Source organism: Apis florea, unplaced genomic scaffold, assembly GCF_048593485.1.
Source record: "Apis florea isolate Af1SG1 unplaced genomic scaffold, ASM4859348v1 contig_3078_pilon, whole genome shotgun sequence".
Classification (NCBI taxonomy): domain Eukaryota; kingdom Metazoa; phylum Arthropoda; class Insecta; order Hymenoptera; family Apidae; genus Apis; species Apis florea.
The window spans coordinates 2,118,990-2,142,064 of NW_028256702.1; the positions used below are offsets into that span (position 1 = coordinate 2,118,990).

A 23,075-nucleotide genomic window follows, 5' to 3' on the forward strand; every position below is an offset into this window, starting at 1 on the left:
TATTTTTTGATAAAACATTTTTATACAAAAATTAATTTCTACAATAATCATGATGTAACATTATTGAAAAATAAATAATTCAAAATTTTTTCGTTCATATTTGTCGTAAAAAATAAAAAAAAAAAGTTGAAATATTTTAAGTTTCGTGGCCTATATATTATGTATAAAAATAACATAACGTATAGCGAAGGCAATAGTATTTAATGACGCTTTGCAATTCCATAGATTAATTACGTTATATATTAAACGGCAGGAAAGATGATCGTCATTATTCAGTGTTTCAAATTATTTTGCTTTTCTATTAAAAAAAAAATTGATTTTGCAATTTCACTAGATATTTTCCTTAGCAAAAAGATCTATTTTATCAATAAAATTTCATTCCTTAATTAATTATTTTTGTGAATCAAATCTAAGTCAAAAAATAATTAAAGTTTTTTCGAATAATGTCACAATAATAACAGATGAAATAAAATATATTTTGAATGTAGATTAATGGGATTTAATAGTTGCATATTTGAATACTTACAGTGTCCTAATTCTTCTCAATTTAGTTATCAATTAAATAAAATTATCTGAGTATTATTACACAAATAATTTTTAAGCAGAGAACATAAAGACTAAAAAAGTTATTATTACCATAATTGTTTTATTTTAGAAAAGAAAAATAATCTCTTTCATTTGTTTGTAGCAATAACAGAATATATTCTTGCTTGCAATTACAATTTTCTTATAATTTCAGTTCTATGTCTAATTTTACATCAAATACAATATGCGATATTTACCTTGAGATATTAAAATGTGATATTTAAAAATTTCATTAAATGAATATTTAGCGGTAATTTTAAATAGAAGTTTTAAAATTTGAATAATTAATAGATTTTTTAAAATTATATCTTTCTTTATTTAATATTACTCTTTATAATATATAATAGGTAGGCACGCATAAGTTCAGTGATATGGCGTCATTGTTTTTTTTAATATATCGTCATTAATATTGAGATGTACGAAGCCGAAACTTTCTGCATCTAAAAAATTAATTATATTATAAATTAAATAATAAAAAAAGTTTTCAATAATGATTAGATTTTTCTTAATTTTTAGTAATAATTATTAGATATTCAAAAATATATTCTTATAATTGTGAATATCTCGAAAATAATGATATTTGATATTATAATAATCTTACACTAGCAAATGTTTGGACAGAAAGCGTCACAAAATTCCCAGCTGAAAGTATCAATTTTCTTTGAGCTTGTATTAAAATTAATAATACAATTCGACTGTCCCGTGGATTTAAATTGTACCAAAGCGTGTTATATGCTGCGTGAACAATACTTTCATTCTGAAAAAAATTAATAGCAGAAGAAAATTAATGATTGAGGGAAGGAAATATCAAGGCAAGTCAATAAAAAGTACTATCGAAAGTAATCATTTGAATAAAATGAATTTTTTTAAAGACAATGTTTAATATTACATTAAAGTTGATGAAAAAAAATTCAATAATTTATAATATTGTGATCTTGAGTTAACTTTGATCTTCAAAATCAAAGAAAATGTTGAATGTAATTGTTTTATTATTTTTTGTCATAATATGTATTTAAAATTAGTTTATTTTAATTTTAATTTTCGAATAATTTTCGAAAAAATAGTTTATTTTAATTTTAATTATAATTTTCGAATAATTGAGCGTATACGATATAATTTCTTGATTTAAATTTATCGTTTTTTCAATACGTTATGATATATCTTTTTGAATGCTTATTGCATTGTAATAAATAATAATTTTTAATATCACTTATACAAAAAAATGTTTAATGAATTTAATTTTTTATGATCAATTAATAGATCCATTTCGATCAATTCAAAAATTAGAAAATAATTATTATAAATTTTTTCCAAAGTTAATGCATAATGAATTGAGTCATTAATAATAAAAACATTAAAAGTGAAATAATTATACAATTATATATATAAATAATATTTTCTTCAATTTTGAAATTCAAGATTAACTCAAAGTTATCACATTATGAATATTGATGAATATTGATGATTTTTTTTTTATCGGTCAGCCTTTGATTTCAATAATAAATGTAAAAAAATGAAATTGCATTTATTTGATGAGTTCTTTTTAATATAATTCATTTAAAATATTTTTTGATAATATAATAGAACAAATATTATACTTTATAATTATCTCACGATTAAAAAAATGTTTTGAATTAACCTTATCACAATTTGAAAAGAATATCAATTAATATAAATTAAATAATTTTTTTCAAATCGAATATATGAAAAGTAATTTTATTTTATTAAATGGAATTTTTATAAATTACTTTATATTTATTTTTTAATATATTAATTAGCTATATATATTAAATAGATTAATTTCTGATATATAAAAAGACTATTAAACTATTTAGTAAAAAATTATTTAAAATATTTATATAAAAGATATTTTAACTTTAATTTTGTGACATTTAGCATATGAAAAAGAGGAACAAAGAAAATGCAAAGTATTCTATTTATAGTAATTCATGAAATTGATCACATATATTGGGGGATTAACCCAATAATTCTGATTTTAATGAAAATTTGCATGCATGTTAAAGTATAAGTTATATCATAGAGTATCTTTTGACAAAAAAAAAAAATCTTTGAGAGAATCAATCTCCAAGTTTTCAACACTTTTTACATCCTGTATTTTGATTGCAATTTTGCTTTAAATTGTTTACAATAAGAATGATGAAACGTTAAAAATTAAACATTTTTTATGATAAAATTTGTTTTATGTGTTTAAAACTTTTTAAGAAAAAGTAAAACAGATTCGAAGAAATGTTTCATTTAATATATTATAATATAAATATACATATCATAATTATTTATTGTTTCTTTTGTAAAATTAATTTATTATTTTAAAATACTCTATATTATTAAAATAACATAGATTATGCAGAAATTTATAATGAAATTCATATAAAGATCATCGAATATATATATATATTTTTTCAGAAGTATAACGTAATAATACATAAATAACATAATTTTTATTTCAAAATATAAGAAATAGTTAATAATGTATTTAATTTTATTTGTTATTTTACCTTAAACATAAGATATTCTCCAGTATAACAAAGAATGAACGCTTCGCAATTTGCAGCAATATAATAAGGGAAACATTTTATGAATATTGTAGATCCTTGTTCAGTACCTAAAGCCTGAAATAAATAATGCATAATGGAATATATGTATAGAAAAAATGAATTTTTAAAATATTTAACAAGAAATTGTATATAAATCGCCAATTTTAATAAAAGAGAATACATTTTCCACGTTTAGGTTCTAATTATCTTTTACGATAAGTTGCGATCCCTTCCTGCATACATTAGATAGAAAAGAAAAATTTAAAAAAAATTAACACTATTTATTATTAATAAACATTCTACAATTACAATTAATATTTAATGACATCTATTGTTAATGATAAAAAAGAAAAAACACTATTTGATCAATATTAAAAAAACAAATATGATAATAAATAACAAAATTATTCAAGACATTTTTTTTATATTTATATTTTTTATTTTAAAATATTTTTTTTTTTTCATATATTTTTTCAAAGTAGCAAATGTTCTTTTTTATGGAATTACATATTGAGAGATATAATTCTGCCAAATAAGCGATATATAAGACATGGTAACTGCATCATACAAAAAAGAATCATATATATATTTGTATAATAAGTTTCTTTTATCTTTCTCTGCATGTTTTTTCTTTTAGCATTTTATTAAATCTAAATATAGAGACATGACAATGTAAAGTATTATTTTAGTATACTTAATATTTCTAAATTTATTTAATTACGTAATTTATTTCTTAATTTATTATTTTAAAATATATTTTCATTAATAATAGCTAAAAATAATATAATAATGTAAATATTATTTACATAGCTTCGAATATAACAAATTCAGATATATATCTAGAAATATCTAGAATGTCAATAATGAAATAAAATATTTGTTAATTGATCACTTGCTTTTATATTTCGAATATAAATTGCATAATGAATACCCAGCTTGCAATTTCATCAAATATTAGATGAAAAATTTCTTCAATACGATGTTGATTGATCGAAATTTTTAAAATGTAATTAAAGAAAATTTATTATAATTTTTTTAAAAAATTAATTTTTTTAGAGTTGTTATAAAAATATATATTTGTATAAACGTAAATTATTTTAAACTTAATTATTTTAAAAATATTAGGATGTTCCATAAGTTTCTTACTTTTTTTTTGATACGAAATAAATACATATATTTGTTGTTTAAGATTGATTTATTGCATTATATACGAACTGTTCTGCTTTATCATTTTCTTTCATCTTTCAGAAAGCTTCATTATTCCCTTTTTCCAAAATTGTTGGGGTTTACATTTTTATTTCGCTTATTGAAACCATTTATCATGAGAATTTTTTTAATGACAGGAACAAATAATAGTTGGATAAAGCAAGATTTGGAAAATACAGAAGAACATTTCAATTAAATTATAACAGCTTTTCTCTTACAGCCAATGCAACATGCAGTTTTGCATTGTCGTGGTAAAAAATAATGCTCATCGATTCGCTAATTCTGGCCGTTTTTCTGCTATGGAGACTTTCAATTTATCAAGATAATTGCTATTTTGCAAAACTGATGATTTCACTTTAAGAAAGGAGAATATAGTAAACAACACCTTTCCAGACCAAAATGAACAAAAGAAGTTTCTTTGGGTAAAGTCCAGATTTCACGACAGTTGAAGGTCTATTGTCCTTAGACCAAGCGAAGAAAGAATCTCTTTTACGTCGCTGGAGAAGCAAATCGCATGCAGAGACACAATTCATAAGGTTTCTGTCAATAACTGTGAAAACCAAACTTCACATCGATTGACACATCCCATCCTGATTATGTACCATTGTTCTGGGAATATTAGTGGCATCTACTATCTCGCACACATTATATCGCGGATTTTCAGCGAGTATGATCTTAATGAGATTCGTTGTTGCTGGGCGCTTCATTTTTCAAGTCAAAATTGTCAGCTCTAAATCTCCTAAATCAATTGCTGACAATAATATTTGTAACACCACTTCCATCTCGTTTGCAGTATCATTTGCACTATTACCTTTTTTAAAGCAATGAAGCATAATATGCTGCAAATGCTTCCTTTAACTATCCATATTGAACGGTGTAGAGAAAAATTTTAAAAGAGACTGTGTCACTAATGAAACGTACTTTAAAAGAATTCTGGAACGATTGAAACCAATGCCATAAACGAGTAATAAATAAGCCTGCATGTTTATATAAAAATAACCAGTTAAAGTCATTGCTAGCATGGTGCAAAAGAAACTTATGGGATACCCTAACATTTTCTAAAATATTTTTTTAATTTACTTTAAATATATATTGTTTTTGCACTTCTTTATAGTAGATTTTGACATATATCAAATAACTTTTCAAAAATATATTGAACATAATGTTTCATGAAAATCAGCGATTTATATTTGATGACAGTTCTTTTGTGACAAGAAATATCAAATTGACTCACATTTACAAGAATAAATCCTAAGAAGCATATCACTAAAATATTTGATAAAAATTGTATCAGTGATGTATATAGAAATAAATGTTTAATGTTTTCAGATAAACGAAGAATCCTTTGATGCTTGATAATAATATTTTTTAACATATATGATGTTTTTCCTTTATAATGCCTTGGAATCTCGATAAGTTCTTGACATATGATATCTATTTGACTACCTATATGTAATACCTAACAATTAAAAAAAGATAACTAACATTTTTAAATTGTATACATAATCATTTATATCTTTATATATGAATGTAGCGAATTTCAAAAGGATTGCTAAAATATTGCAATTATCAAACTTGTGAAGATGAAAAATAAAAATCATAATCGTGACTATAAATAATATTTAAGTTGAGTGCATATCTCTGGAAATTGAATATGTATATATAGCAAATGATATTGAAATGGAGGCACAATATGCTTATATAAAACTGCAATTTTTTACAATGTTGATAGTATTTATATAAATATTGTATATTAGTCGTATGCGACGGTCAAAATTATCTTCAGCAGTCAATACGAAGTTGATGATACAATTTATAGAAAATTTTGTTATGCTTTCTGTGAAAAATGCCACACAAAGACACATATTGATTCATATGTGTAACTATGTATGTGAAATTTAACTATGTGTAAATCTAATTAAGAATAGAATATTGATCACTATTGAATATGGAACTATCATAGAGTTAGGGTCAGCCAAACTAAAAATATGTAATTGTCTTAAAAATATATAATTGCAAATGTCATCTAAATTCTTAAGCTTAAAAAATCATTATTCTATAAATTATTAATTTCGTAAATATTTACTACTCAAATATATTATCCATCTTAAAAGATTTGCATTCAAAATCGTAACAAAATAATAATTATAACAATTAGTTACAAATTTTGCTGTATAATAGGAGTATGATATTAATAATAAGACTGCTAATTTAAAATTAATTGTTAATTTTTCTATACAATAATTGATACTAATTACATGTGATTAATTTATTAAATAGTAGAATAGTAAAGTAGCAATATAGATTTAAAGTCCTTAAACAATTGATATACATCGTAATCTTTGTTCTTTCTTCAATTCTGAAAAGTGATTTCGCACTGTTTGATAAAATAACGATTCCTAGTCAATGGACTATCAACTGGTTCATATCTTTCGTATCACGTTTAATCTTTCTCTATAATTTCTGGTAAAGCTTTCATAATAGAGATGAAAGATTTTCTTATGAATCACGATTCTGACATTCATCTAATTTTGCGATAGGAGTGCACAATCTTTTGTTCCGCTATTGGAGAAATCGTGTTGCTATCTTTTTTCTATGTCTACCATCAGCTGAAACAATCTGCTCAGTGCATTGATTGTCGGGAAGAGTGCGCTGTTAGTCTGTTCCCACATCGAATAAATGAATCCACTTCACATTTTCAATCTTTTCTTTATGCATTTTTTTTACATTTACAATTCACAATTATTTCGGATGTAATATCCAGCCCAAGGATCATGTTTGCAATAGCAAATAATTGGAAACTTAGTAGGTGTATGTCTTTGAAATTGGAAATATTGAAGAATAATGAACTGTATTGGAATGGAAATTGGAATGGAGCTGATTATACGAGGTTGCTATTTTTCGTATGATTCACAATATTTGATAGTCAGAGCACTATGTATTAGATACTTATATCGGCGATCAGAATGTGATGATGATTAACACAATTTTACAAGTATTGTATCTGTTTATAAACAATTTAAAAAAGTCATAAAGCATATCGTAACCAAATAATACCGCGGATCAATCCGTTGAATAATGGTTTTTTTATAAAAAGTTTTTTGAATTAGAATTGAGATGAGTGCATAAAAACATTTATTTAGGAATTGATTCGCATATATCAATCATAAGTCTAATTAAAAATAGGATGATATTAATTGCCGTGGAGCAAGGTTATGTTGCAGTTTAGCCAGGCTAAAGTATTATAAAAATATACAATTGCTAAATTTTACTGAAAAATGGTATTGACCTTTAGCAACATCATCTGAGATTATTCAAAGCCATAATAATATAGAAAGTTTTATCCAAGAAAAGTTTTATCTGAATAGACAGATCACAAATGCCATGAATGTTTACTATTCACAAACAAATAAAAAATTATAATTAAGATCGGAAAATTTTTCAGAAACTTAGTAAGAGAAATAGAGTAAAATAGATGATAAAATTATAAGAAAACAATATCTTATTAAAAAAAAATTCGTATATATATAATCTTGATATTAATATCTTAATTATAACAATACTTTTAGAATTTAAATTTGATACTTATTATATTATATAAATTTGATACTTATATATTATATATTTTTATTATTAAGTTTTACTTATACTGAGTTCATATATTTTCGTGAAACAATGTTTGCAATTATATATATATATAATATTTACAAATTATTACAATAAGAATATTAATAAGTATATTAATAAGCATTAAATATCTTCATGTTTAATAAAATTTTTATAAAATTTTTGTAAATATTTTAATTGATCGTGATATATCAATTGAGAAATATCGTCTATATTATCGTAATAATTCTATAGAATATTCCAAAAGTCAATTGATAAAATATAACTCTAACAAAAATATGATTTCTAAGATGATTTTAAAAATTTTTTTCCTTTGTGAAAATTTTCATTTCGATTTTGTTAACGAGTTATTAATAAAAAACAATAGCACATAAACTTATTGCGCTGCAATTGTAAAATTGGATATATTTTGGCTCCGTATATGTTGCTTCCACTATTTATTCAGATGCATTTTAATTTATTTTTATTTGATTAATTGGCTAGTATTTTTCATTAATAATTTTTTAATAAAACCAAAACAAAAAATTTTGTTACAAATGAAAAAATTATTTGATATCATTTCTACCAATTAAAAAAAATCTTGGAAAGATCAAAAAATTCCTTAAGATCATTTAAAAAATTTTTAAAAAATGTTATTTTTCTCATTTTAAAAATTTTCAAATATCTATTTATTGTTACATTTAATTTCAGGATTCCTGTGAAAAAATCAACAATTGGATATATTTTTTTTCTTTTTTTTTTTATTTATTGTGTAAATTCCAAAGTTGCAAAAATTTTAATTTCAGTCTTTTAGGATTAAACTTTATGAGTTTGATATCATTAAAAATAATTCGTTAATACGAACAATCATATTCATAAAAAAAAAAATCAATTTGTTCTGTATAATTTTTTGATTGTTGAAAATAATGGTTATAATAGTATATGTAAAAATTAAAAACGATTAACTTACTAATGCCGCAGAAAATGCCATTAACATCCCAGCCATGAGAGCTACAAAACATTCAAATACAAATTGTGCAACTATAACGAATTCATAGAGTGGAAAAATCGTGAAATCGAAAGGAAGCTTCATTTTAAGCAATAATTTTTTCTTATTCAAAATCAATTCATTATTAGTATTATCAATATCATCAGAAATCAGCGCGATACTTGCTGAATATAAAATACAAGTTACCGAATAAATGCCAAATAAAAAATTTGAAATGCGAGAAGATAAATGAGTATTTTCCACCATAAGTTGCTTTTTTTGATCAGTAAGAGCACGATTATTCCAATCCTCAAACACAATTGTTAGTATATTGTGAAGTATTCTGCATAAAATAATTTTTATAATCATTTTATAATCAACAAACTGATAAAATTTATTAAAATATTTCATTAATATAAAAATAAAATTTCAATATAAAAAAATTTTAAAAAAATAATATTGAATAAGTATTAATTTAATAAATATTATTGGTAGATGAAAAATAGTTATGATAAATAATATAAATAAATATAATAAAATTATATAATAAAAAATAAATGTAATCGAATGAATAATATATAAAAATTAAACAAATTTAAACAAATTTTACATCTTTAAACAATTTGCGTCATTAATTAATTTTTAAAGACAATTAAGAGTCATGATATAAAATATAATACATATATCTTACCGATAATTAAACCAAAGAATGATCAATTTAAAGAACAAAACCGTATTTGACAAAGTCAAAGTTATGCCATCTAACAAATCAAGTAAATCTGCTGTTTTAAAATAAGAAATACAATACCAAAGTTGGAATACTGTGGAATTGCCCATTATTATTGTCCAAAAAACACGTTGCACAATTCTATACGAAGAATATGGCCAAACGCCGATCAAACGAAGACAAACTTCTATAGGACAGGTAATTATAGTCTTAAGCATCATTGCAATTTCTAATACTTTATATGCAATTTAAAAAGTTTTAAACTTTTTCTTTTGAGAACACTTAACACGTGTCTATATTCTATAATGTGTTATCTTTATACATTTCTGTTCTTTTTCTCTTCTCATATCAACTTTGGTATTAAATAATCTGTTCTAGATTGATGAATGTTTCTTCTTCGAATGATACACTAATATTCGCAAGGTCTATAAGCAACTAATATTACTCATAATGTTTGGATCAATACCAATTATCTTGATGTCATTATCAAGTATAATATTCAGCCAAGTTAAATTATATTATAACGGTAATATCACTGATTAGATATCATTTATCTCTTCTTTTACAATTTTTTTCTTTCTTTCTTAAACTTATATCAATCCTAGAAAGTTTGATCGAAAGATCTTGCTTAAATTACTTCAAAATTTTTTATATCTTATTTTCTATCTTCAGAGAAACGTTGAAATAGATCAATATATAAATTCGAATAATTTCATTTATAGCTAACTGACATACTAGCAGGATTATATCGTAAGTACATTTATTTATTTTTTGCACAAAAATTAATTTCTGCAATAACATTAAGTCATTTATATTAAATAAAAAAAAATAATTCAAAATTTCATTCGTATAATTATTTTGGCCCCAAAAAAAAAAAAGAAAATGCTGAAATATTATAAGTTTCATGTGATGCGTAATGATGTACATTTTAAATATACAATATACAACAAAGCAAGATTTTATCTCAAAAAATTTCAAATTGTAATATAAATTCAAAAATCTAATAAAATTTAATTACTTTCTGTAATAAATAATATGTTACAAAAAAAAGGAAAGCGAAAAATAATGTTATTAATATCATCAAAATGTTTTTTATATTTTCTTTACTTTTGGGAATAGAATAAAATCATTGGAAATTAATTATAATTAATGTGATTAGAATGAATGCGTTTTTTGATAAATTAATGTAATGATGAATGAAAACTCTCGCAGACCAATACATCACTAATAATTACTAATATATAAATTTATAAATGTATTTATTTTAATCAATGTGAAAAATTTTTGAATATATTCTGTATAAATTCTGTAGCGGTTTTTCCATGTAACAATTTATTTCACTTTTCAAAATGTTTTATTTTATCTGATTCAATTATTTCATCTCTTTTAATTTGCAATATTTGATACTTCATAAATCGCTATAAATTTTTGTTTTTATATTTGGATATGTATCACGTGAGTGAACGTTTGGATTATAAATTAGTATAATTTTATATCATTGTCATTTTTAAAATTTTAAGCTATATAATTAATTAGATTCTTCAGAAACATCAAATCATTAGATTAAAATCTTTAATCTCTTGAAACTTTTTGTAAAAGAATATATAAAAATAATATATTGTTTATATTACAAATGATCTTTAAAGTTAGATTAATTATGATATCTAATCAAGGGGCCAAAACAAAAACCAAAAAATGAAAATGTTGAAATTCAAATAAAAATATAGAGACAGCAAAATATCTATGAATAGGAATAGATATAATCAGAAAGGAATAGAGTTAGAATTATTGAGAGATACAAGAGAAGATATTATTTATAAAGCTCTAATGACAAATTGAATTGTAAATTAAGTAAAAATATAAAATATAATAGAATAATATAATAAAACTGAGATAAATATAATAATAGACTATATATTTATAAATATATTATAATTTGTGATATTAATGATCAAAATATTCAATAAAGAAAAATTAGATAGTAACTATAGTAGTAGAAAAATTAAATAGTAACTATTTATAAGAATAATATGTGGGAATATAGATAAATATAATAAGCATAGATTAAAAGAGAGAAAGAAAAAAATGAAATATAAATTATGTAAATGAGACTTAAATATATTTAATATATATTATTATCAAAATAACAAAATTCCTATCAAAATTAATTTCAATTAAAATAGAAAAGAACTTAGAAGAAGAACTTAGAAAAGTAAAAAAATATTAAAAAAAAACAATATATTAGATTTATATATTAAACTAATACTACTTTATAAATATAATATTTATATTAATATAATATTGTAAATATAAATATACTTTATATTATTATAATTTTCATTACTATTATCAAAAGTTGTGAATTATATGAAAATAAAATAAAAAATATAATAGATATACAAATTTTTTAACAATTTTAATTATAAAGTAATAATAAATTCATGTCATTATTTATAAAAATAAAAAAAATCAGAAAAGTAATATATTATTTTTTTATAATAAAATAATTTATATATAGCATATTTCGTATAAAATAAGATTTTTTCAAGTTTATTCAATTTTTTTTTAAGGTTTAATTTAGGTTTTATTTTCTAAGTTTGTTTTCATTAAATTAATGGAAAAAAATAAGCGTTGAATTAAGAATAGATATAATAAATTGATTTGTAAGTTTAATATCACAGAAATTATATCACCGATTCTAAATAAATTAATTAAATACATTTGGATTTTGAAACTAATTTATCAAGATTAATTTATTAATTTTTAATTTATTAAAATTTATTACTAATTTATAACATTATGAGTCAATGATAATTATTATAATTCTAATCACACATAATTTATTATAGTTACATGTATTTATAAATATTGCAATATTAATTGCGATAATAATTATAATTTTCGAAAAAATGGAAAAATGCTGGATGTTTTTTCTTTACAAAAATAAAAGAAAAAATCATTGATAAAATTATAAAATTATTTTCCGACTGATAAATATTAACAAAAATAAAAATCTGTAAATTCAATATTTCAATTTCATAAATTCTGTATGATTGCCAAAACAATAAAATAGATACGAGATCTAATCTAATTTTTCCTATCCCAATATTTAAAATATGAGACTATTAAGTAGCCTTTATGGTATTTTATACAATCATTTAAAAAATTTCTTAATATTAATACAAATGGCTAAATTAATAATTCCCTAATTTAATTAAGTTGGCTACTTTTTAGATATAATGTACATAATTAATAAGGTAATAAATTTTTAAGGCAAAGGATATTATCGAAAATAGAGGAAAATCTTGTAATAAGCTACTATATACTGCATATATACTATATACTATATACTGCATCACATATTTTAAACGTTATTAATTAATTCTAAAATTCTGAAACATAAAAAAAGAAAATGTATTTTTTTTATAAAAGACATGAATTTATTATTATCGTTCTTCAAACAATTGCTACTAACGAGTAAATTCTTTAATATGCTTTCCTTTATTTTCTTTCATATTTATACGAAATTTTCCTATAGTATTTTTATATATATATAGGATTAAATGCAATTATAGCTTCATCATAGTTTCATTTGATCATAAATTACGTGAACAAGATTACTACTTAAACTTAGATAAATATGTAATTTAAAATAAAAATAAAAATAATTTGAAATAATTTAAATATTTATTTTCTAATAATGTCTTCGCTATTTCATTTTACTTCTATTTTGGATTACTTGACACAAATATAAATTGCTTGCAACTTAAATAAGTCTTAATCGATATTTTTATATATCAATTTTTGTATTCTTTTGGCTTCTTGGAGAATCAATTCTCGAAAGAGGTTCAAAAATATATTAATATAGCAACGTTTCCCCAATCGATATGTTGCGACAGACTAATGTATTGCGAAAATATTTCACATATCTCGTAAGGATTTTATTAAAATTTTACTAAATGTAGAAATTTTTAATATTTATTAACATTTATGAATGTCGAGAAATATAATTTTTGAACAATTAATCAATTATAATCAATACGACAATTAAAATTTATTACTATCTTTATTAATATTAGATCGAAATGCTTATTTTTTAATTATTTAATTAAATTATAAATACTTTTATTATATTATATATATTTATTAATATAAATTTAAAATATTTTTTACTAAATAATATATTACAAAAAATATCAAATATATAATAATTTCTAACAAATATAAATTTTCATTCTAAAAAATTACAACGTAAAGATATATATCGTGAAAATATAATTATTTTTGAAATGTGTTTCAGCTAACCTGAAAAGATTGAAAAATATTTTTATTTGGAAAATGTTTTATAGTACAGTATAATATTAAATAAATAATTAGAATGAATTGCTAAAAAATTGTTTTAATTGTTATATGTTATTATTTTTCTTCTTTTTTGCTTTTGATTAATATAATATATAATATAATATATAATATAATATAATAATATTTCGATGGTAATATATTAAACATTATATTGTTTTTAATTAACAAAATAAATTATATATATGATATTATATATATATAACATGATATATTATATAATATGAGTTTTTTATTAATTTGACATAAAAAAAAATTGATATATAAATATTCATCAGCGAAATAAGGATTTGAAAAAATTTGAAATTCAAGATTAAAAAAACATTATTACATAGTTAGATTACAACTGAAAAAGTTACGTGGAAAATAATATGAAAAATCTCTCACGTAAACTGTAAAAAAAATTTGATATGAGAATCATGATGTATGATAAATTATTTTTTCTACATTTCATTTGATTGTTTATAAACTTAATTTTTTATTTTTTAATTGTCGAATTTATTTTTATTTTCAAAAATATTTTGATGACAAAATTATTTTTTTCAAAAATAATTTTTAATACTTTTTAACAAAGCTTAACAGTTTTTCATATTTTTAATATTAATATAAAGTCTAATACTGTATTATTTTAATTCAATTTCATATCATTATCTTTGTGAACATAGATATTTAAATTCAATTCTGAATGAAGCTTTCTGTGATTCTGAAATGAAATTTTTTGAATAATTCGATGATTATCTTATATTATAATAATCATTTTCGTTTATTCTTCGTCCAATTTTTTGTTTCCAATTCTTTTTTGTATTAAATATGTTTTAAATATATATTCAAATACATCTCTTAATAGTTATTATTTCTATTATGGAAGAATTTAAATTTCTACACTCTGGAAAGTTAAATTTTCAATTTTTAGTAAAATTGCTTTTTTCTGTTATTGTGATATTTTAATATTATTTGACAAATAATCTTGATTTTATGATTGATTAAACTGATACATTTAATCGAAATATAAAAATAAGTTACGATGATATATTTATTTATAAACAAGGTTATAAGATTATAAGATTATAAATATTTACCTTTTTGTTTCCCTAAAATTGATTATATTATTTATAAGAAATTATTATTGTATTATTTATAAGAAAATATAAATTTTTGTTTCAATCATTTATTTTAATAATTTATTATAACATTTTATTATAAATATATATAATAAAAAAATTACATATATATTATTATATATGTATATAATAAAAAAATTATATATATAATAATACAATTTTAATTAAATATTATTAATATTATATTATTTACTTATTTTTAATCTTCAATTATATAAAATGTAATGAAAAATATTTAGAATAAAAGTATAATTTCGAAATATGTTTTTCTTAAAAGGAAGATTTTATAATTGAAATACTACATATTATAATTACATTATTACATATTATAATAAATATGCATATTATGTATGTAATTTATTATTATATGATATAATAAAATAGAATCGCTTATTAATATTAGATTTTTTTTCTTTCTTTTTTTGTCTCATCTTTTTCTTTTCTCTTTTTCTCAAGTTCCGTCTGGGTTTATCGACCGAGATGTCCTTGAACTTGGGCCGTTCAAACACCCCTCATGGCTAGACTACCCTCGACTAAACTTAATTCTCGAATTCAGGGTGCATGTATCTGCGGTCAATAACCTCACGATATAATGCGTTTGTTTTCTGTGTTCAGAAACAGACATTACTTGCGATGTATAAAAACTACTACAAGTAAGTAATTATTTAATTCTTTAAAAGAATTCTTAATTCTTAATTCTTTAAAAGAAATAAGTTATAAAGAATATAAAAGATAAAAATATTATCTCTTAATAGTTTAAATTTATTAAAATATGCTTTTCAAAAATTGTATCTCTGATTTCTTTTTAATAAGTTTTTTAATGTTCTTTGATCTCGATTTTTTTCACATATATTATTTTATATTTTTATTTTATATTTCCATAAACATCTATGTATACAGAATGTTTTAAAACTCATTCATATCTATATCCTATATATATTTATATGACGTTTATATATAGAGAGAATGAGTTATACATATAGAGTGAATTATTTAATATAATTATTTCAAATAATTCACATGAAGCAATACTTCATATAAAATTTACATGAGATGTGAAAGAGGACATTTGTTATTACTTTTTACTAAGGTATATATATATATATAAACATTTTAAAAATACACATTTGTTATTTAAAAAATATATATTTTATAATATATATTTATTAAATTGTAAATAGCATAAATTTTGATTAAAAATAAGTAAATGAAGAAAGAAATATTAATTAACCTAAGAATATCAAGTCATGTTATGCATGATCAAAATTTTTATGCGTTTATATTATTTGTAATTATAAAAATTAAAATGGATAATATGAATGCTTTTAATATATTCAAGATCAATGACGCAATGTACGAATCATAGAGATTTTTTATCTTATGACGTGTACGTTATGAATTTTATAAAATGTGAAAGAAAAAAATTTTGAGCTTTTTTTTTGTATGCGTTTAGTACAAGTGCTGTCATCGATATGCATAACTATTTTGAATTTCATTGCATTTTTCGGCGTTTTACAATTGTTTTTTTATATTTATTGAAAATCAATATCCATCACCAAAATCTTTTTCGATTTTTAGTGTGGTTTTGAATGTATTATATTGCTAAAAAAAGCCATAAACAAGGATTATGTGATATTTATATCTATATAAAAATAAATGAAATGTAGCGTTATCCGATAACTTGAACATTGAGCATTTTTTTATCATTGCTATGTGATTAATCTAAACGATTTGTCAATAAACGATTTGTTGTCATAAATTTTACATTGATGTTTTTTTATTTCATCTGATATTGGTAATTTTATTTACGTAATATTTTATTTAATTAAATAGTATTTTTTAAATATTTTTTAAAGAATTTATTTTTAGGTATTTATTTATAGTATATGTTAGGTATATTACTTACATATGTATTTTTTCATTTTGTTTAACATCAATGAATTCATTTATGATTGAATTGAAAAATTATTCGATTGAATTCTAAAAAATTATACAAAACAAATGGAAAATTAAATGAACGAATTAAAAATTGTTATTACTTAAATAAACTATTTAACATTTTAAAGTATATTAATTTTGTTTAAACAAATAAAAGATATGAAATTTGTGAATGATAATAATTTATACATCTCCCTCAGTTTATACTTCATTTTCATTTATATTGATATTGACATTTTCTGTAGATATATTGATATTCATTATTTCTGTTTTTTTATTTTTGTGATTCATCGGGAAAACCAGGAAGATCTGTTGGGAAGTTGTTTTTCTACAGGATAGTCCGAATATTGAACTGAATATTGAATATGAATATTTGAATTGGAATTGAAAACAGTCTATCTGGATATGCACTAGACTTTTGAAATTCTGGACTATTTGCTTCCATAAACTTCCATAATAATTTGAATCAACTTATTTAATTACATAAAAATGATTAAATATTTTATTATTTGAAATTTAAAATATAGTTTTATATAATATAAAAATTGTATATAGGTTATGTAGTTCTGAGACCAAAAAAAAAAAAAAAAATAACACTTTTTATTTAAGATTTCATTTTCGAATTTAAAAATTTATCAAATATAATATCTGAATTTAGTTAATTTCTTATTTTTATTAAATAATAATTAATAATAAATTTAATAATAATAAAATAATAAAATAAATTAATTTAATTGATTTCTGATTGGATGATAAATAGACAAAAGATTATTCTATGAAAATAAATAATAATTTTTATATATTCCATGAAAAATGTACAATAACATTTTTTTCATTTGAAAATTATTTCTGAACAAATTGAATTTAAAAATTCATCAAGTGTATGAATATTTGATTGTTTTTTGATTATATATTTTTTTAAGCACAGGGCTTGTGAAACGATCGGGTTTGGCCTTTATTTTCTACATTTTCGAATGGCCTAGTGGACATGATTTTTCTGACGCTTTTCAGATCTTTTTCAGATCAGATTCAAACAAAGATGCCACAGAAATGGCCATTTTAAGTCTCACTTGCACGCCATGCAATGGACCATTGTGGGAGCGAACATTCTGACCACGTACATCCTTCGAAATCGTCCTCCAACGCGACGATTGGTCCTTCCAATCCCTCTCTGTGTGCATTTTCACAAAAAGGTAAGAATTGGAAGAAAAACCAAAGCTCACGAACAATCTTGCAGTTGAGTTATTCTAAATATAGAAGATAAATAGATTTTAGCGATGATATAGTTTACATCAAAATGTAGTTAGAATCACACAGCTGCAAAGAGTTAAAGTACCATCATTTATTCATTCAGATCTCATAATATAAACGATTATACAGTTCCTACGATAGTAGTGATCTTTTCAACAGTAACATCATTGTGAAAAATCCAAAATCCAAATTCATTTTGCTTTCGACTTTAACAATAAAGAATGAATATTCGAAAGTGAGCTCAATTCAGTAATCAGTGAACAGTGATGAAGAGCAATCAAAAATCCTTGTTATCAAGAATGGATTCACTTCACTATCAAAGAACTGTCAATATGTTCCTGATTTGGCCTGAAAAGAAGATCAACGCTATTATCAGAATGGGAAATTGTATCGAGTTCCCAATCCAATGACATCCAGCATTAGACGGTCCCATAGCAGCCAGCATTGGACGCTCAATTAAAGTCACTAATCAATGAGCATCGTTCGATCAAAATCTCATTGACGAGGTTTAAGAAATTTTTCGAAGAATCCAGACAATCATTTACGTTTATGGAAATCAAAAAATCATATGAGACCTATAGTTCTTTATACGACAAATACATATATGTTGAAAGAAGCATAGAAGAAATTGCTGAATCAGAATCATCACATGCAGCTCATCTTGTCAAGTTTGAAAACATATATTTTAATATAATATCCACAGTAGAAGATTTTATAGAAGACGCACGCGCACGTCAAAAAAGAGAAAAGAGTATTTCTTCATTAGGATCTTGTCAATTTTTGACAGATCTAAGCATTAGTTTCAGAGGATACATTTGTTTCATTATTTCAGAATAATGATTTTTTATTGGATTAGCAAAAATTTCATTATTTGCGAGCGTCGTTAAAGGATTAGGCTGCTCTCACGATCCAGTCCTTATCCGAAGAAAATTAGGGTGGCTTGGGAGAGTTTACAAACCCGATATGACAAAATCACGAATCTTCCTGTTTACTATGCGGGTGCATTTTTAGACTTGCCAGCAATCAAAAACAGATCTTCCATCGCTTTAAGAGAATTTATTTATGATGCAAAAAACCATCTTCGCGTATTAGAGAAATTAGATGAGATATCCTTGTGGGATACCATGATTCTAGTGATTCTTACAAGAAATCAGGAGAAACGGTTATTAATATTTCTTCCAGATATAACGATTTTAACGTCAACATTTCTTGTCTGGACATAGATAAAATTACCATAGATTTGCCAATCTCTCACTAGCGAAGGAAAATTTAGAAATATCGTTGCACATCAGCCGTTCATTAGCCGATTCTCAATTCAATCAGTGTAGAATAATAAATATGCTTATCAGAACAATTCCATTCTAGACATTGTTATGTGTAGGTCAGCACGGTCAGATTTTCGCTTATTGTTGCAAAAGACTCGATGTTTGGCGGCACTTTCACGTGGCCTAACCGACAGAATCCGATACGTGTCGGGTGTCACTTGGCTAGAAACAATGATTTAGATAAACTGCTTGTCAAATTTTGAGAAATAGAGGAAATCAAATCGGAAGTTAGCATGCATCAGTTAGTACGTACGAATTAAATACGGTCACATGGTGTCTGTATCATTCTTAGCTACTACGAAAAATCCAATGCATCAAAATTTTTTTCAGAAAGCAACCGAGTTATTGTGTTTAAAAACAGAGAAGCTGCTATCAAATCCAACAAATTATGTGTATTTTTAGACGAGGATGAAATTATAAGAATAAGTAACAGATTGCGAAATGCACTTGTACATTTCCAAAAAAAAAAAATATTTTATAGTATTACTCTAAGTACCCCTTTATAAAAATCATAATAAGGAACGAGTATACTAGATTATTACATGTCAACAAATAATAGTATCATTGCGATATTAGTTCATAGTCTGCAATTCAGTAAGGAAAATGTATAAAGTGTTTTAAGGCAAGGCCTTGACCCTTAGAATGCGTAATGAGTCAGCTACCTGCAATTCAATAATACCGACTAGACCGTTTTTTATCTGCGTTTTTTATCTTGACTACACAGGTCCGTTTCTAACACGTGAGAGAACCGTATAGTGAAATCCTATTTATGCTTCATCACGAAAGCCATACATCTAGAACTAGCCATGGACTTTTCCACTGAGACCTTTTTAAATTGTTTGTGTAAGTTTATAGTTCGCAGAGAATATGTAGGACAATATTTTCAGATAACGGAAACTTTATAGGCGCGCGAAATGAGCTTCACGAATTAGGCGTACTCTTGAAAAGCAAATTAGAAAGATAATAGTATAGAATGACGCCTGAACCTTCTGCACACATCACATTTTGGTCATTTCCTGATCGGCAATGCGTTGACTGCAATATCAGAGAACGATGCGAGAGGTCAAAGTGAATCACCTCGGCCGATATCAGCTAATTCAGCAAATGTTCCAACATTTTTGGCAACCCTAGAGCAAAGAATATTTACAGCAGTTCAACAAGAATAAGTGACATAAGTCGACAAGCATTCTGTAAGAGAACAATTTGGTAACAAGAAGAAAATCTCCTCCCTTTACAATGGCGCATGAATAGGATGATGCAATTTTACCTTGGGACAGATGGTATCTCGCGCCTGGCCATCGTAAAAACCGCCAGCAGCATCATCAAGCGATCAACGGTGAAATTGTGTATCCTATCTATACATGACGATAATGGATCACCATTAGATTCAAGCAACAATCAAAACGATCAAAAAGAAATGGATTAGGATACTTCGTCTCATCTAGATTCATCTAGAAACATAGATGTTATAGAGACATTAGAGTTAATGTTAGAGACATAGAGTTAATGTTATTAGCATGTTTATTACAGTGTTAAAGTTGCCAGTGACTTCAAAGTGGGCGGCATATTAAGGGCTTGTGAAGCGATCTAGCCTTTATTTTCAACAGTTCGAGCCTCCAATGGTTTAGCAGTAATTTATGAGTAGGTTTTCCTAACGCTTTCCAGATTTTTGATTTAAGCAAAAAGATGCAGAAATTGTCATTTTACAAGTCACACTTGTATGCCATCGTGGAAGCGAGTGCAAAGATTCGTGACCCCGTCTCGCGCTGCGACGCAACTCCGCGAAAATCCATCCTTCGAAAGCGTCTTCCAACGCGATGATTGATTCCTCCAATTCTTCTCTGTGCATTTTCACGAAAAGGCAAGGATTGGAAGAAAAACCAAAGCTCACAAACAGTCTTGTTGTTAGAATAGATATAGAAGGTAGATAGATTTTAGCAATGATACAGTTTACATCAAAATACAGTTAGAATCACACAATTAGCTGCAAAGAGTTAAAATATCATCATTTATTCACACAGATCTCATAATATAAACAATTATATAGTTCCTATGGTAATAAATAATCCTTCAAGCAATAACATTAATTCAGGCATTACATTTGTGCAATATTCAAAATTGTTCATGTTTTTAACATATTCAATTTAAAAAAAAAAAGAAATAAAGATATTTCTTAAGCAACAATTATATTTCGAAACTGATATTTTTTGAAAAAAATTGTATTTTATAGAATTTCTTAATTAATATAAAATTTTTCTAGAGAAATTTATTTTATTTTCAATATAAACACATATCATAGTATATACATATCATAATAAAATTAGTAAATTCGTTTTATATGTGATATAAAATTTCAAAAAATTAAAAGTAATGAGAATGAATTAAAAAGAAAATTTATTTATATAAAATTATATAATTATATAATAAATTACATAAATACATAAATTAGTAATATATAAAAACTTAGCTGATTTTAATGATTTTGAAATATGTTGCCAAGATCAATATTTTAAACAACTTATTTTTACTTTCTAATATCAATAAAAATATTTTTAATTCTATATTATAAATAATTATACAATTTAAAGAAATTTTTATTATAAAATATTGTGTTTAGATTAGATTATATTATAATTTCATTTTAATTTAAACAATAATATTTTTATTTAATCTAGCCAAAATTAATTCATGGAAACATAAAATGGAATCTTCATTTTTTAGGTTATTTTTTATTAAATTATTATTGATTGAATCAAATACGTTAATTAAATTAATATTAATTGAATAGATTTAAATATAGACATATCGATTTTAAATAGTTTAATCAATATGGCAATATAATTAGATAATGACATAAATGTTTTTTTTAATATTATGAAATTTTTTCAATTATTTTTTTAATTATTTAATTGTTGTCATATCAATATTAATTCGTTATGTCAGACATAACAGTCATAACATTGAAAACTTTTGTCCAAGAGAACCATTGTAATAAGATTTATTTTTTTTATATTCTTTTAGAATCAAATTATTTGTTGTCAATGATTTTGCTAAAGAGAATATTGAGTTTATTCTATGTTATTTCTTCCAAGATTTTTTCGAATATGTTTAAAAATATGATTGATTTGTAGTTTTGCAGATTGCTTCAATTTTTGCCTGATTATATGATGACAATTACTTTTACGTTTTTTTTATATAAGTGAAAATTGAGAGAATATAATTTTGTTTGAAAATAAATAGAATTAATATCTTGAAAAGCTTTTTAGTTTGTGTTATAATGATTTATTGTCTAAACCAGATTTATTATTGATTGTTATTTTTGAATGTATTTATTATATTTTATATTATTATTAATTATGTTTTATATTAAATATTATATAAATATAATATTATATATATAATATTAGATAAATA

At 22.9% G+C, this 23,075-nt stretch overlaps 1 protein-coding gene and 1 long non-coding RNA gene across 3 annotated transcripts; one reads left to right on the forward strand and one right to left on the reverse strand.

Moving 5' to 3' along the window:
- Positions 1–782: 782 nt before the first annotated feature.
- On the reverse strand, positions 783–10,066 carry LOC116415002 (odorant receptor 82a-like). 2 transcript variants are annotated; one of them, XM_031918830.2, is made up of 6 exons: positions 9,632–10,065; positions 8,923–9,283; positions 5,581–5,805; positions 3,102–3,215; positions 1,187–1,342; positions 783–1,025 (listed from the first exon to the last, which is right to left on the reverse strand). In XM_031918830.2, the coding sequence occupies exons 1-6, from the start codon at positions 9,886–9,888 to the stop codon at positions 975–977; spliced, it is 1,164 nt and encodes a 387-aa protein (XP_031774690.2). In that variant the 5' UTR covers positions 9,889–10,065; the 3' UTR covers positions 783–974. The 2 variants fall into 2 exon arrangements, with proteins under 2 accessions (XP_031774690.2, XP_086764516.1); XM_086908390.1 differs by lacking the exon at positions 5,581–5,805 and having other exon boundaries at positions 9,632–10,066.
- Positions 10,059–21,806, forward strand: LOC147657575 (uncharacterized). Its single transcript, XR_015292170.1, has 4 exons — positions 10,059–10,193; positions 10,390–10,417; positions 15,604–15,800; positions 18,108–21,806. It is a non-coding gene; the product is annotated as an uncharacterized LOC147657575 (long non-coding RNA).
- The last annotated feature ends 1,269 nt before the right edge of the window (positions 21,807–23,075 follow it).